At 48.0% G+C, this 16313-nt stretch overlaps 1 protein-coding gene across 1 annotated transcript in view; it reads left to right on the top strand.

The window, feature by feature from the left end:
* BCL2L10 (BCL2 like 10) overlaps positions 1–2069 on the top strand; it is a 2800-nt gene extending 731 nt beyond the window's left edge. The window contains exon 2 of the mRNA XM_014584251.2: positions 1760–2069. Coding sequence (XP_014439737.1) covers positions 1760–1928 — 169 coding nt within the window. The 3' untranslated portion in view covers positions 1929–2069. The remainder of the gene's footprint in view (positions 1–1759) is intronic.
* The last annotated feature ends 14244 nt before the right edge of the window (positions 2070–16313 follow it).

The raw sequence follows: 16313 nt of genomic DNA on the forward strand, positions 1-16313 counted from the left end.
TAGTCTTGGCCAGCCTGTCTACGAGGAAGCAAATGCTCGGCTCAGCTTCCCAGCTGAGCTTCCCAGCCCCCCTCGACTGTAACCCCAGGCAATCTCCTAAAGACACGTGAGCTCCCCTGGGCATCGCCCACCCGGCTCCAACAGGGAAAAACGGGCAGAAACCTGCCCTGGCAGACAGCCCTTTCACCCATGGGTTCAGAAGCAGACGCGCCTCCCTGCGCCTGCGCGCTTTCACTGTGCCCCAGCCTGCCTTGGGGACTTTGAGCAAGCGCCCACCATAGCTGTATGCCAAGCTCTTCTAGGACTCCGAGTAGTCAAGTTAGCCATGGCATGGGCAAGTGAGTTTTGTCACCTCGCCCAGCACGTGCACCTTCAGAAGATGGGTACCTACTGGCCACCCCTCTGAAGGTCGGAGGCCACCATTCCAAAACGAGGCAGCAGAAAGACATCTTTTCTAGATGCCAGCGTGGTTGGGGACTGCAAGGCAGCGGCTGTGATGATGCCCTGGCTTTAAGCTGCAGACCCCCAATCTCTGTGGCCCAGGCTAGAGGGGCAGGCTGTGGGCCTGCAGCTTTTACACGGAGTTAAGGGCCCAGTAAAGCCACCCTTGGGTAAGCCCCCAGATCCCTCTTGGGTTCTGAGCTAGACTTCCTGTTTCTTTCCTCTCTTCCTTATGGGAGTTGAATCAGTAATTGTGAAATGACCCAGTTAAAGGATAATTACAGCCAGACTATTAAGTCCAGCAATTGAAAGAAAAAAAAAAAAAAAAAACCTAAGATTTAGTCTCCTGTGGGCAGGCTTCAGTTGAGACTTCAGGTGGTGAGGATGGAGCTCCATTTGGGAAGGGAGAGGCAGCCTGGGGATTAGCACGAACTCCTGAGCTACTCGGTGTTTGCCTTGGTTTTTAACCACCTGGGCCTGTGAACTCCCTGCAGCTGAATTTCTGAGAACCCTGGCAGAGCCATTTCCCTCACCAAGCCATTTAGCCCCAAAGGGGTCTCTGCACCTAAAGAGGTCTGTGAGAGGGAGGCATTCTTTTTGTTTGTTGTCTTTTGGCTGACCAACATTGACTATGAATAATCTCTTAACATCCACAAGCCGAGCTGGTGCAAACAAAATTTATCTAGCTGCAGTTAAAATGCCATCACCAAGGGTTCAGTTCCCTTCCTCAGTGGAGCCTCTTCGTGATCTCAGGTGGTAACTTTTCAGTCTAGAAATCTGACAAGTTCTCCAAGTAGCTTCTGTCTTTTGCTCAGAAAAGACAGTGGTGGGGCCAGCAGAAGGCATAGCGGTTACATCTCTGGATTCCCACTTGGCCAGATGTGGCTCGAGTCCCAGACCTGGTGGCTTAAAACTCGCAACTGGGCATGTATGTGTACATACCCAAGATCCTGGTAGGAGGAAGGAAGGAAAAAGGATTGCAGTGTGGCCATCCCCCCTGGGGGGTGATTTCTCACTTTCCCTCCCACTGTCTCTGTCTCTCCAGTGAGTGCATGCATGCTCCCTAAGACATAAATAAATAAAAAGACAGTGGTGTGGAGGGCCACCTTCCTCTCAGTTTTGAGTGTCCATGCTGAGTGATCAAGCAAAACGGCTACGTCTGTCCACTGTGGGACTTCTTACAAATCCGAACTCATCAGGGACTCCTAACCACCGGACCCTGCCTGTTGGCCAGAATTCCTTCCTTTACTTGTTAAACCCCAGAGTTACTTTACAAGGAATCTAGAACCTCACGTGTATTTTGAGTTTGGGTTTCGAGCATCATGAGCAATCAGATTGTCCTCCGCTCTCTCTTCTGGCAGGATGGCTTTTGTCTCTTCTTCAGGACGTCCTCCCCGCTGATTTCCTGGAGGAGACTGCTGATCCAGGCTTTTCTGTCCTGCCTGCTAGCAACAGCCCTCATCTATTCCTGGACACGATTATTATAAATTCTCAAGGTCAACCCATTTCTACTGGCCTAGCTGTGACCAGCGAAGGGACAGTCGGGGATGAGACAAGAACTGAAGCAGACCACCTTCCTGGGGGCATTTCTATCTGCATGTATGCAGGGAGTCCTGAGGGGAAGACCTGGCCGGTGTTTTAACTCCTTCCAAGTACTCAGAGGTGTTTGATGGCTTTCCTTTGAGTGGGAGTCTAAAGGTTCAGGGCTCCAAAAATTGCATAAGAAGCTGCGTTCTGTTAAATGGGAAACCCAGGTGCTGCTTGCTCCATTTGGATAAGAATGACTACAGGCCTGTCCCCATGGTGTCCTGTGTCACTGCTAACTCGTGCACATGGCCGTGGTACAGGGGCACCCTCCCAGCTTAATAAGGACTGTAATAGTCACAACTTTTATAAGGCATTCTTTGAAACCTAAGTCCTCTGAAATCGAATTCCAAGGACTTCTAGGTTTCTACAGTTAATATTTTACTTCTTTGACTTCAAATTTTTAATAAATATATATCTTTTTAAAAATAAAACTTGGTTTTCCTCTGATTCAGGAAGGCTTTATTCTTAGACATAACTTGAATGGATGGCCATTTCCTTTTTTCTTGTCTCTTTATGCAATATATAATAATACTGTCTTTTCAACATCTAACCAACATGCAAGTTCATTCAGAAGTCCTTCCTCGGGGCCAGCAGACAGCATAGTGGTTATGTTGCTGGACTCCCACATGGCCAACTGCAGTTCAAGTACTGGACCTGGTGGCTTGAAAATCATACCCAAAATCCCGAAAAGAGAATAGAGGAAAAGGGATTGGGTCATGGTCAAATCCCTGGGGGGGTGGGGGAGTGATTTCTTACTTTCCCTCTCACTTTCCCTCTCTGTCTCTATCCCCAATGAGAGCACGTGCCCTAAAGCAAAAACCTTTTTCTATTTTTTAAAGTTACCAGCAGGTGGTGTGGTGGTTAAGGTGCTGGACACTCTCACATGGTCAACCACGGTTCAAATCCTGGACCTGGTGGCTTTCTCTCTCTCTCTCTGTCTCTCTGGGTGAATAAATGAAGAAATAAAATGAAATGATTCTTTTAAAAAAAAGAATGCCTTCCATTCTGAATCACCTGATCATCTGCAAGACAGTGTTTTTCTAGGGCGCTTCTGGCCATGGTTACATTGCCATGTGTCATTTAACAATGGGGATACCTTCTAAGAAATGCATCATTAAGTGATTTTTTTCACTGTGCAAATATCACAGGGTGTGTTGACACAAGCCCAGCTGGCGTAGCGTACTGCACACATAGGCTATTTGGTATAATTGTATGGGGCCGTGCTCACGTATGTGGGCCACCACTGACCGAAACGGCGTTAGCTGCGCGTGACTGTACTTGCATTTTGTCCAGCTTCCCCAGACCTGTTCTGACTTAATTTTACAGGCTTTTCTCCAAGGCATGCAGCTCTGCCTTGCTGATCAGATCATGGTAGTGCATTTTCTATTGTGACAGGATAAGCCGATCTAGCTAGGCGCCATTGCTGTATTTTTTTTTTTTTTCAAGCTATTAGCAACATGGTTGCATGGAATTTCCTTGTGCACAACTTTACAAATATGCAAAATTGGTGAAAGAATCCGAGGAAAGAACTGAAGTCAGTTTATATCTATTAAAATCTGTCTGGGGCCAGCAGGTGGTGCAGGGATTAAGGCGCTGGACTCACATGGCTGACTGCTGTTCAAGTCCTGGACCTGGTGGCGGGCTCTCTTTCTCTCTCTTGCTTAGAAATCACGCCTCAGGGTGATGGCCATCTGCAATCCCTTCTCCATTCTCCTCTCTGGATTCAACTGTAGTTCATCATTTAAGTCTGCCCCTCATAGTCCAGACTGAAAGCTCACGCCGTGCACAGATGATTGTGGCTGGTGTGCTCAGCCTTTGTGGCCCGGCCTGAATCCATGGTCACAGTTTCCACCCTCTAGAAATGAGCATGAACATCTTGTACTCGTTTGCCTGAACAGCCATAAAGAAACACCACAGCCTGGGTAGCTCACACCACAGACACCTGCTTCTCCGTTCTGGAGGTTACAAGTCCAAGATCAACATTCACCAGGGCTGGTTTTCCCGGAGGCCTCTCTCCTTGGGATGCAGATGGCCCTTCTCACTGTGTCCTCCCATGGCCATGTCGGTGCCCACAGGCCCCTGGGATTTCCACCTCCCCTCATAAGGACACCAGTCAAAAAGCCCCGCCCTGGGACCAGCAGTTAGCTCAATGACTATGTCGCTGGACTCCCATGTAGTCGACCATGGTTCGAGTCCCGGACCTGGTGGCTTAAACTCACGCCAGGCATGCGTGCGTGTGTGCCCAAGATCCCGAGAGGAGAATGGAGGAGAAGGGATTGCGGCGTGGCCAACCCCCCTGGGGGGGGGTGATTTCCTGCTTTATATCTCTCTGTCTCTCTCTGTCTGGCAAGCGCATGCTCCCTATAGCAAAAACCTCTCCAAAAAAAGAAAGAAAGCCCTGCCCTTACCTCATTTCATTGTAAATACTTTCTCAAAGGCCCTGTCTCCAAACACAGTCACACTGTGGGTTAGAGGGGGACACAATACATCACAGCTGTCAATCTCTCATGCCTTTCTCCATGGGACCCTGGCTGCGCTCCCCTCCCAACTGCCCTCCATGTGCCACCAGGGAGTGCTTCCCAGAAAGCAGTCTATGATGTGGAGTTCCCCAGTATTCCCCTCCCACCCAGGGCTTTCAGATGCAGTTCAGACTGCTTCAACTCATCTACAAGGGGCTGTGTGAGTGGCATCTTATTCAACTCTCTGGCCTTTATCCTGTGCACAAACCATCCCAGCATGCTCTGCCTTCTCCTGCCCCCACGCCCCACACCACAGAACTTCCGTCCTGGAGCGCTTGGCCTGTGAGCTCCCACTATCCTCTCACCTATCGTATTCTCTGTGTTGCTGGATCATTCTTGCTATTCAAGACATAGCTCAAGTGTCTTCTAGGAGCCCCCTGGCAGGGCCCTTCTGCACAGCGTCCTATCCTGCGTGCCTGTTCGGGGCTCAGAGTATGGCTGGCTCTTGACTTGTCTCATCCCACTGGACCATTGCTTCCTTCAGGGCAGGGACAGTGCTCTAGAAAGCCCATGTGGATGCCCAGCATGTAACAGGACAGTGGAGGGGACCTGTGGGACTAACCCAAACACCAGTGCTCACACTGCTCCTAAGCAGGCCGCTCTGCTTGGGCCTGCTGAGGACCCTGTTCAGACCACCCTAGGGGCTTCCTTTCTTACTGAGTTTGCAGACCCAGCATTCGCTGGCCCTGGCTTCCAAGCTGCCTTGATAATGGTCGTTGACTCTGCTTCTGTGATGAACTAGCTGCACTTGTCTTGTGCCTTGAGACACAGTCATGCTTTGTACAAAAGTAACACCAGAATGGGCATCAAATATGAGGTCTAGGTTTCAGAGGAGTGATGTGTACTTGAGGGAGTTAAGGAGGTAAGAATAATATCAATACGGCTCTCCACTGCAAGTGCCCACCAGGCTGCAGCCCTACACATTAGAAAGTGTTTCCAGGGACTACTAGATTGCATAATGGATATGTCACTGGACTCCCACATGGCCAGCTGCAGTTTGAGTCCTGGACCCGGAGGCTTGAAACTCACACTGGGCACATGTGCATGCGTGCCGAAAATCCCAAGAGGAAAATAGAGGGGGGAAATGTTTGAAAAAGAAAGAAAGAAGGCATTTCCAGGTGAAAAGAGTGATCAATGTCAATTCTTCTTTTTTTTTTTTTTTGGAGAGGTTTTTGCTATAGGGTGCGTGCACTCGCCAGAAAGACAGAGAGACAGAAAGAAAGCGAGAAATCACCCCCCAGGGGGGATGGCCACGCCGCAATCCCTTCTCCATTCTCCTCTCAGGATCTTGGGCACGCACGCACATGTGTCCGGCATGAGTTTAAACCACTGGGTCCGGGACTCAAACTGCGGTCGACTATATGGGAGTCCAGCGACACAGCCATTACTCTAACTGCTGGTCCCATCAATGTCAATGCTGGCTGATGAATCAGGTAAGACCAGAACTGAGAAGCAAACACTGAACAATGTGGAGGTCACCAGTGATTTTAGGAAAGCAGTTTTGGTGGGAAGGTAGGGGAAAAGCCTGCTGAAGTGGGTTCAGGAGAGGACGGGAAGGGATAAACACCAAAATCAGAATGTATAGAAACTCTTTCAAGGAATATTGCCCTAAAGAAATGAATGTGATAACTGGAGAGGAAGTGGAACTGTGACCTTTCCATGTGCATTTTCAAGCATAAACAAAAACAGGGAAGAGTAAAATGAATCCACGTCTACTCATTAAGCAGTTTAAATAGCTATCAGTACTCTGACAGCCGTGTTTCACCCAAAACCACATTCTTCTTTTGACTGGATTATTTGGAGGATTATTTCACCTCCGATAGCTTCATTATGTATTGTTTATAAATGAAAGGTTAATAATTATAGTCATATTACCATGGCCACACATGCAAATGTATTATTTTATTTTATATATATGCATGTGTGTATATATATATTTTTTTTTTTTCTTTTTTGTTTTGACCAGAGGGCACATGCACTCGCCAGAGAGTGAGACAGAGAGGTAAAGGAGGCAGCACCCCCCATGGGGCATAGTCACATAGCAACCCCTTCTCCTCCATTTCTCCATCCTGTAGGGATCTGGGGCACCCACACACGTGCACGTGCACACACATGCACTCGGCACGTTTTTTTAAGCCTCCAGGGGCCAGGATTCAGACTGCTCAGTGGGCGATGTGGGATCCAGCTTCCTTTAACCACTAAGCCATGGAGCTGGTCCTTTTTAGGTGTTTTTGTCTTTCCTTTTTAGGTTTTTATAAAACCAAAAAATTAAGAAAGAAGTAATAGCTTGCACACATGCTGACAGGAATGATACAAGAGACAGAGCAGTTGATGACCAGTTAAGAGAGAAAGGGGAATCCAGCAGGTGGCCTGGTGGTTAAGGCATTGGACTTCCAGCATTCCAGTTCTGGACCTGGGAGTTTGCTTTCTCTCTCTCTTTTTCTCTGATGAGCACACATGTCCCATGGCAAATTTAAAATAATAATAATAATAATAATAAAATATTGTTTTTTCCAAAAGAGTAAGCTTGACCTAGCACAGGGCAGGGGGCAGGTAGAAGCTCAAGTTCTCAGGTACGGGAAAGGAGGCCCCCCCCTCCCGCACATGCGCAGTACTGGGAAGCTGCCCTGGAGGGTGGGTGCCTTGCTCACATTGCTTTCACGTCTCCAGAAATAAGACACAAGGTCCTCATCCCAGGAGATGGGAGAGGTGTTGGAAGTCAGAGGAGGAAAAGGAAACCATAGGACAGCAGTGGCAGGGTACTGGTTATCTACAACGCCATCTGTAGGATGAAGCGGAGGACAGCCTTAGCCATCCAAAAAGGGAGCCCGGCAGGTGGCATGGTGGTTAAAGGTGCCAGACTGTGGTTCCAGTCCCGGACCTGGTGACATGCTTTCTCACTTTACCTCTCTTTCTCTTTCTCTGATCAAAGTGGAAAACAATAACAATAACAAATAAAGTTAAATAAAATAATTCTTTAAAAAAGTAAAATCCAAAAAGAACATCATTAGAGTGAGTGGTGCCAGAGTATTGTCTCATCATCTCAGGGTCCAGACATGGCTGAATGACACGATCTGAGCTTCAGCCACGATCTGAATGACAAGCCGCTGGAAATTTGAATTCTTTAAGAATTATTTTCATTTTATTCATTCATTCATTCATTCATTTATTCATTTTAATTTGACCAGGGAGGCACAGAGTGAAAGAGAGCAAGAAGGAGGGAAAGTGAGAAAGCGAGCTAGCAGGTCTGGTACTCAAACTGCAGTCAGCCACGTGTAGCGAGAAAGCGAGCCAGCAGGTCTGGCACTCAAACTGCAGTCAGCCACGTGGGAGTCCAGTGCCCTTAACCACCACACCACCGGCCAGCCCCTGGAAACTCGATTTTATGCAACACCGTTAATTAGTGATCGTTTCAAAGCCAAACGAGTTCATGGCAGAGCTCTCTCAGGTGAGCCTGAGAGTGGACTCTGCTGCGAGTCTCACTGTCAGTTTCCTTCCGTGAGCTTCTGCATTCTGATTGGAAAATCTGCAGAATCAACTTGGAATTTTTCTGAAATTTTTAATAGCTAATCGAGATGTTTTAAGAAATTATGGAAAGTGTACGTGATTATTCCTTTCTTCTTCACCTTTACCTAGACGCTCCCCTGTAGTCACTCCTGCTTCCTTTTTCACGTATCACTAAAAGCACAGTCTCAATTACATTAATTCAGCATGTACTCTAGCCAGCTTCCGTTTACTTGAAGAAACTGAGACTGACTTTTGACAGGTTGCCCAAAGACACGAAAGTGGTCAGTGGCCAGTTCTTGAACCAAGGATGTCCAACTTCTGAGTCGTCCTTGTCAGCCCGGACACTGCAGCCACCTGGTTCTCGTTCTGAGGCTCCCCACAACCAGGAGCAAGTGACGTGGTACCTAGCGCATGACAGTGACCTGCTCTAGACTCCTGGGCCTGCTCTACTCTTCAATGGGATGACATGGCCAAGTGTCACGAAGTGATGGCTGCCTCAGCACCCATTTTTAGGCCTAAATTCTTTGACACCCAGTGATAACCCGTCACCATTCGCCTCATGAACACTTCTCGTCCCCAAGTGGGTGTGAGCACGGAGCCCACTCGTTCTTCATTCTACTGACTGAAGCCCAACCACCCCACAGCTGCTGACCAGGAAGAAGCCTAATGATGACACCGGCGTCGCTGTAAGAGAGCCCCTCTTTCATGTTTTCTATAAACCAGCCAACTGCAATCCTGGAGGGAAAGCCTAAAAGCTCTCTCCGAAAGGAAGGATGACCCCGGCCTTCGTAGTGCACCTCAGAGGAGCAGGGCAGCAGTCGGCGATCACCTGTACACAAGGTTTTTCTGGTGTGCAAAATGCTCAGATGTTTGTACTTTGAGAGGCAAGGCCACTTCATTTCAACCTGTCTGAAAGTTAAATGTTCCATTAAATCGAAAGCATAAAGTCATTTAATTCCTCAGGGAAAACAGAGAGAGAATGAATAGTATTCCCCAGTTTCTGGCTTACTGAGGTCTTTGGTCTGAATACTAGATTCTATGGGTTTCCAATTTCTCACTGGTTGTCGTAAGGTCAAAATGAGTTCATAGATGAAAATTATCAGCTGTTAATAATATTTCAAAATAGGGCCCAGCCTCTGGGCCATTGGTAGCATACTGGACTGTGGAACGAGAAGCCCTATTTTGAGGCCCCAGTGTGGTTTGCTTAAAACATCTTCGGCATGTGTGTGCCCACACAGGGTCCTGGCAGGCGGGAGGACTGGGAGGTGGGGGGAAGTGGGGAGGCATGATGTGGTCATGCTCTGTGGAGATCTTGTGTATTTCTCTCTCTTGTGAGCACAGGCTCTATCATGAATTTTAAAATCACTGAAGTATTTCAAAATGCGAAGAAATTGGAATGTATCTTAAGGTACTTGAGAAAACAGGTATTGACCATTTCTGCCTTTGTGTTGTAACAAATACTCCCAAGCTCCCTAAGAAAATGGTTCTTACTCTGTCCCGACCCGGGGGGACAGCCGAACGGGTTTCCTGAGTGAAGGAGTGAGAGCCGGGGCAAGCAGCGTAGTGTTACAGCACAGAGACGACAGTGTCAACTGTTTATTGTGGGCAGCACGGTACAGCACAGAGACGACGTAGTGTCACAGCTCTTCAGGGTCGTCCGGAGACGATGTAGTGTTACAGCTCTTCAGGGTCTCCCAGGTCGTCTGGAGACGATGCAGTGTCAGCTCTTCAGGATCTTCAGGGTCGTCTGGAGACTGCGCGGTGTTTCAGCTCTTCAGGCTCTTCAGTTGTCGTCTTCCTGGTCGTCGTCGTCGTAGTCTGGCTACTGTGGGCCAGGCATCGTGGTTATATACACTCTGGTGGGTTGTAAACGGTGGGCCCTGATTGGTTGTTAACGGGGGGTTATGATTGGTTGCTTTTGGACCAATCATGAGGTGCCGGATATGCAAATTTGAGGGATTCTAGTGGTCAATCAGAGCAAGGTTTCGAAGGTCAGGTTTTTGGAAGGGAACCAATCATGGTAATTGTTTGCTCTCTGAGAAACCTCGGCAGACTCGCTGGTGTGCAGCTTCCCACATTACTCAAGGCCATTAAGTGTGACCTAATAACGTCCTGGGCAACATGGTTATAGCAGTGTTTAAGAAAACGTCCTTTCGTTCCTTATTTCTCAGCTATTACATTTAGAACTCTAATTATTGAGGGTGAAACGCTTAAGGTGCTGATCTTCTAACAAGTACAGTTGTAAAGCTACTTAGTTGAAATTCCCTTTTTAAAATTGTATTGATTTCTGGGACCAGCAGTTAGTGCAATGGCTATGTCGCTGGACTCCCATGTAGTCGACTGCGGTTTGAGCCCCAGATCCAGTGACTTAAAACTCATGCCGGGCGCGTGTGCGTGCATGCCCAAGATCCCGAGAGGAGAATGGAGGAGAAGGGATTGCGGGGTGGCCATACCCCCTGGGGGATGATTTCTCACTCTCTGTCTCTCTCTGACTTTCTGGTGAGCGAACGTGCCCTATAGCAAAAACCTCTCCAAAAAAAAGAAAAAAAAGAAAAAAATTGTAGTGATTTCTTTCTTCTATGAACAAGAGGCACAGAAAAACAGGGAAACGAGTACCCCCATAGACTTCATGCCATGGTCCTCACTATATGCCTGAAACTCAGTACATACATGCTCCTGGCTTCCCAGGGAGGTCCCAGGACTTGAACCCAGGACCTTCCCGGGTGGATTCAAGTGCTCTACCACTGTGCCACCTGGCCCAGAAATTCCCGTTGTATGGTTCTATTACCTTCATCTTTATTTGCCCACATTTTTGTAAGAGGCTACCAGTGGCCAAACTGGGGACAATCTGAGCACCAGCGCTATGACAGTGAAGAGCTGGAACCCACAGACAGTATGACACCGTGAGCCTGTGCCAGGCACAGCCACGGGAGGGAGGAGGGACAGCCGTGTCAGGGAGACCTGCTTCCTCTCCGTGGCAGTGATACTAACAAGCTGCCTTGTGTTTTACCTTGTTTTTACACCTGGATTCAGCTGACTCTTAAGAGTTTTTGTTTTGTAAGACTGTGTTTAATGGAATGAACTTTTTATCTTATGTCTGTGCCTTTTATTATAATTACATGAACATTGCGTGTGTCAATTCTGATAAGAACTATTCCAGATTTTACAAGTGAATTAGTGGGGCCAGCAGGTGGCATGGTGGTTAAGGGTGCTGAATTCCCACATGGCTGACTGTGGTTCAAGTCCCAGACTTTGCTTTCTCACTTTCTCTCTGGTAAAACGAAAATAAAGTTAAATAAAAAAAATTTTTTTTTGAAGACGAGTATTCGCAAGTAACTGAATATGCATGTTAAAGCTTTAGTTTAAATAATAAATAATGATGAGAATGTTTGTTTCTTTTTAAAATTATTTTATTTAACTTTATTTTATTTATTTATTTATTTTAACTTGACCAGAGAAGGACAAAGTAAGAGAGAAAGTGAGAAAGCAAGCCGCCTGGTCCAGGACTCGAACTGTGGTCAGCCATGTAGGAGACCAGCATCCCATCCACCATGCCACCTGCCGGCACCCGAGAATGTTTATTTCAACTGAGTATGTCTTAGCCTATTCGCTCCTTCCCAAGTTTTATTGAAGTGATTGCAATTCAATAATCAATAGTAGCGTTAACAAACTGGGGAAGAGTACCCTCTACAGTGGGAGATGGCTAGAATTAATGTCCCTGGGAACAAATTGCCAGTAGAACCCAGCAGAGGAAGAGATCCCTAGCCCACTTTCGGCAATAAAGAGCATCTCTGAAAAAGTGAAATTTCCCTCCCGCAGCACTATGGGCTAATGCCAAGATAACAAGCAGTAAAGGAGCTGAGAAAAAGCAGGCCCTGGCAGGCAAGCAGCTGGGCCAGTCTCCCATCGTCGCTGGCTCTCACCTGGGTCCCAGTAGATGGATGAAGGCACAGTGAGGGCTCCCCAGAATGAAATCTGGCAGCTTCCAGAGGGTCCCTGAAGCAGGCCTGGCCAGGGCTGGAGGGCACCACACCCCCAGGACAGCCAGGGAGCCCTCCTGCACAGGCAATCGTTCTAGATCCCTTGCCTGGCTGTTCTCTCCCTGAGTTTCTTCTGGGACACAGGGGCTCATACTTGGCCAAAGGAAGCACGCCCAGGTGATCTGGATGAGCAGCTCTCGGGCCTGCCCCCACACGGAACACCTGGGGGAGCTGATGCCACACCCAAACCCTACCCCTGGGACCCCAATGTGCTGATTATGGCATTCCCAGGGGACTCTAATCAGAATTCACAGCTACTAAGCCCCTCAGTAAGTATTAACTAGCCCCCTAAGAATGGCCAAATATCAAAAGAAAACTCTAACTGCATAGAAGAAACAAATACTTCTAGGAAAGTAGAATCCAAGAAGAAACTAGGATGAAACTTCAGAGGAACTATGGATGCCTCCAATCTGGAAGGATCTCTAGCCATTGACAAAAATCTTCCGTTGATGGAAGTTTTTGGAAAATGAAAATATTACTGAAATTCACTGGACATAATTTTTATAACTTTTCTTTTTTTAAAAAAATTTTTTTGGAGAGGTTTTCGATATAGGGCGCGTGCGCTCACCAGACAGAGAGAGAGACATAGAGACAGAAAGCGAGAAATCACCCCCCAGGGGGGATGGTCACACCGCAATCCCTTCTCCTCCATTCTCCTCTTGGGATCTTGCGCACGCACGCACGGATGTGTAAGCCCGCGGGGCCGGGGCGCGAACCGCAGTCGACTACGTGGGAGTCCAGCGACATAGCCATTACCCTAACTGCTGGTTCCTCATAACTTTTATAACTTTTTAAAAGCTATCTTTTAAGGTTTTTTCCCCCACTATTTATTTGCAGTATTTTTATTGAGATAAAATAAAACCATTTAAAACTATTTTATAGTGTACATTTGAATGTTTTTTTAGTATATTCACAATGTTGTACAATCATCACCTTATATAATTTCAGACATTTTCATCACCTCAAAAAGAAACCACTTGGGGCCAGCAGGTGGCATGGTGGTTAAGGGCATTGGACTTTCACATGTCCAACCTTGGTTTGAGTCCCGGACCTGGCGGCTGCTTTCTCTCTCACTCTCTCTCTCTCTCCCCTCTCTGGTCAAATTAAAATAAATAAATAAATAAATAAATAAATAAATAAAGTAAAATAATTCTTTAAAAAGAAAAAAAAAAAGAAACCACTCATGAGGCCAGCAGGTGGTGTAAGTTAGGTCACTGGACTCCCACATGGCTAACCATGGTTCGTGTCCCAGAACTGGCAGCTTACTCTCTCACTTTTCCTCTCTGTCTCTCTCTAGTCAAATGGAATAATATCAACTAACATATTAAAAAAAAAAAAAATAAACCACCCATCAGTAGTCATTTCCAATGTCTCCCTTCCCCTACCCTCCGGCAACCACTAATGTACTTTCTATTTCTGTGGATTTGCCTATCCTGGGCATTTTCTACAAATGAAATTGGAAAATATGTGACTTTTTGTGCCTGGCTGTTTTCATTTAGTGTAGTGTTTTGAGGTTTATCTATACCGTGACTTTTCTGTGTGTGTGACTAATACTCCATGGTGTGCAGACAGCACACTTTGTGTTCCCATTCATCAGTTGACTAACCTTTGGGTTGATTGCATGTTTTGGCTACTATCAATCATGCTTCTGGGACCAGCAGTTGGCGCAATGGCTATGTTGCTGGACTCCATGTAGTCAACTGCAGTTCAAGTCCTGGACCCAGTGGCTTAAACTCATGCTGGGCCTGTGTGCGTGCATACCCAAGATCCTGGGAAGAGAATGGAGGAGAAGGGATTGTGGTGTGGCCATTGGCCTTGGGGGGTGATTTCTTGCTTTCTGTCTCTGTCTCTCTCTGTCTTTCTGGTGAGTGCACGCGCCCTATAGCAAAAACCTCTAAAAATAAATAAGTAAATGATGCTTCTGGGACCAGCAGTTGGTATAATGGCTATGTCGCTGAAATCCCATGTAGTTGACTGCTGTTCGAGTCCTGGACCTGGTGGCTTAAACTCGCACCGGGCATGTGTGCATGCGTGCCCAAGATCCCAAGAGGAGAATGGAGGAGAAGGGATTGCAGCATGGCCATCCCCCTTGGGGGATGATTTTTCACTTTTTGTCTCTCTGTCTCTGTCTTTCTGGCAAGCGCACACATCCTATAGCAAAAACCTCTCCAAAAAAAAAAAAAAAGAAGAAGAAGAAGAATGCTTCTATGATCATCTTTTACAGGTTTTGTGTAAACATGTTTACAATTGTCTTGGGTATATACGTAGGCGTGGTATTACTAGATCACGTGTTTACCATTTTGAGGAGCTGCTAAACTTCGTCCCAGAGTGGCTGCACTGTTAAATTTTCCCACCAACAGCATATGCCAGCTCCCTGCTTCCCAAGGTCCCTGGTGGTGGGAGGGGAGGCTACTGGGGTGATATCTGTGGTAAAACAGACCTTGTGCCTTTGAAACAAGGAGAGGACAGAGGACATCTGCCCCTCCCCTTGCCTTCCCTGACTCCACATGGCCCGGCCTATACCCTGACTTGCCAACACCACAGCTGGCGGTAGGGCGCCTCTCCCAGCCAGCCCGGAGCTGGGGCTGCCTGTCCTCCCTCTGCCCCTTGGGAGCCAAATGGTGCTCCTGTCAACCCGCAGCACTCAGCTGCTTTGCTCCAACTCCACCCCGTGGTGTCTGCCCTTCAGCTGCTGTTAGGAGTCCTGCCCAGGAGCTAACAGTGTCAGCTGGCTTCTTCACCAGGCTGCTTGCAGTATTTAAAAAAGGAATGGAAAATACGGATGATTGTAACGGATGAAAACCCTGAGACAAAGCACTGCTGCCCTCCTGGGGTTAGGCATTCACTCGGGGGCGATTCCTAGCCCAGCAGTGCAGGGCTCATCTAAGGGTGTGCTATGGTCCACGGTCTACACCTCTCCAAGTCTGAGGGCCATTGATAAGGCGTCCTGCGACAGAGTGCCAGATCCGGACAGCACCTTCCTCTGGGGTAAATGCTTCATGGAACGGCTTAGTAACCTCTTTCCTAAGTTCCCACTGAGGTCCAGGCTTTGCCAAGCACTCACACCACAGGCTCCGCACGTGGGTGCTTCCACCTGCGTTTAGCCTGACTGTCCTGCCCAGCCTGCTCACCTCGTGGCCCTCAGCAGCAGGGTGGGAAGCCGCCCGCCTCCCCTGACATGCTGAGGTCAGGCCAGGGATGTGTGACTAATGCTGGAGCGCCCCAGACCCCGCCCAGCCCGTTTGTCCAAGGAAATGGGTGGGCAGCTTCTGAGGTGAACTGGGAAGGGAGGTCTGAATGAAGGAAGAGAAGCCAGCAAGGGGCTACCTGACACCACCAGTCCCCCTTACCCCCTCCCGTTGTCCCCGCCCCCTCCCGGTCTGTTTCTTTTTGCTCTGTGGAATTAACCTAGTGCTGTCCTGGTGTGAACTTTCTATCATGGAATCGGGCTATTTGCTGTTATGTGGCTTTTGGGGAGTTACCTAAGGTCGTTCACCCGAATGCCGTGTGGGGGCCAGCATGCACAGAGCACTAGAGCTGTGCCTGGCTTGCAGAGCCCGCTGCTCTTGGGTCCCCGCCCTGACCCCAGGGTAGCCTCTAGCAGGTCTCCTAATGACTGGAGGGAGGTAGGGCGAGGCTTGGTTTCGGGGCGGTGAGACCCTCCACTTTGCTCGGGAGCCAGTGTCCATCCTCTCCTAGGTAAAGGGCAACCCTAAGAGCTGAGACCCCTCCAGGCCACTGCTCTTGACTCGGGCTGTCAGGATGGTGACCTCGATTGCCTGAGACAGCCCCGGGGAACCTGGCATCGGCCGGCCTCCAACTGCTCTCTGCATCTGATTTATGGAAAATGCCTGGTGGGGGGAAGTTTCTGCTGACCTCATGCTTGTCTGTGAAACATGTTTTTTAAAAATCAGATGCCTGCCTAGTGAATCATGAAGTCATCCTGCCTCCGGGAGTAATAAAAATTGGTTCTTGCAGCCCGGTGAGATACACAGAACCGTAAAGGGCCCTCCATTGGCATTTGTCATCTCTGAAAATAAAGGCTTGGAAGGCTTGCTTCCCCATGCTGGTGGTATTTTCAACTCGTTGTTATTGCTTTTAATTATGCAACAATTTGCACATATTTATGAGGAACAGCATATGTGTTTGTGTTTTTATTTTTTATTTGCCAGAGGGCACGTGTACTTGCCAGAGAGAGACAAAGACGGAGAGGGAAAGA

Source organism: Tupaia chinensis, unplaced genomic scaffold, assembly GCF_000334495.1.
Source record: "Tupaia chinensis unplaced genomic scaffold, TupChi_1.0 Scaffold146140_1, whole genome shotgun sequence".
Lineage (NCBI taxonomy): Eukaryota > Metazoa > Chordata > Mammalia > Scandentia > Tupaiidae > Tupaia > Tupaia belangeri.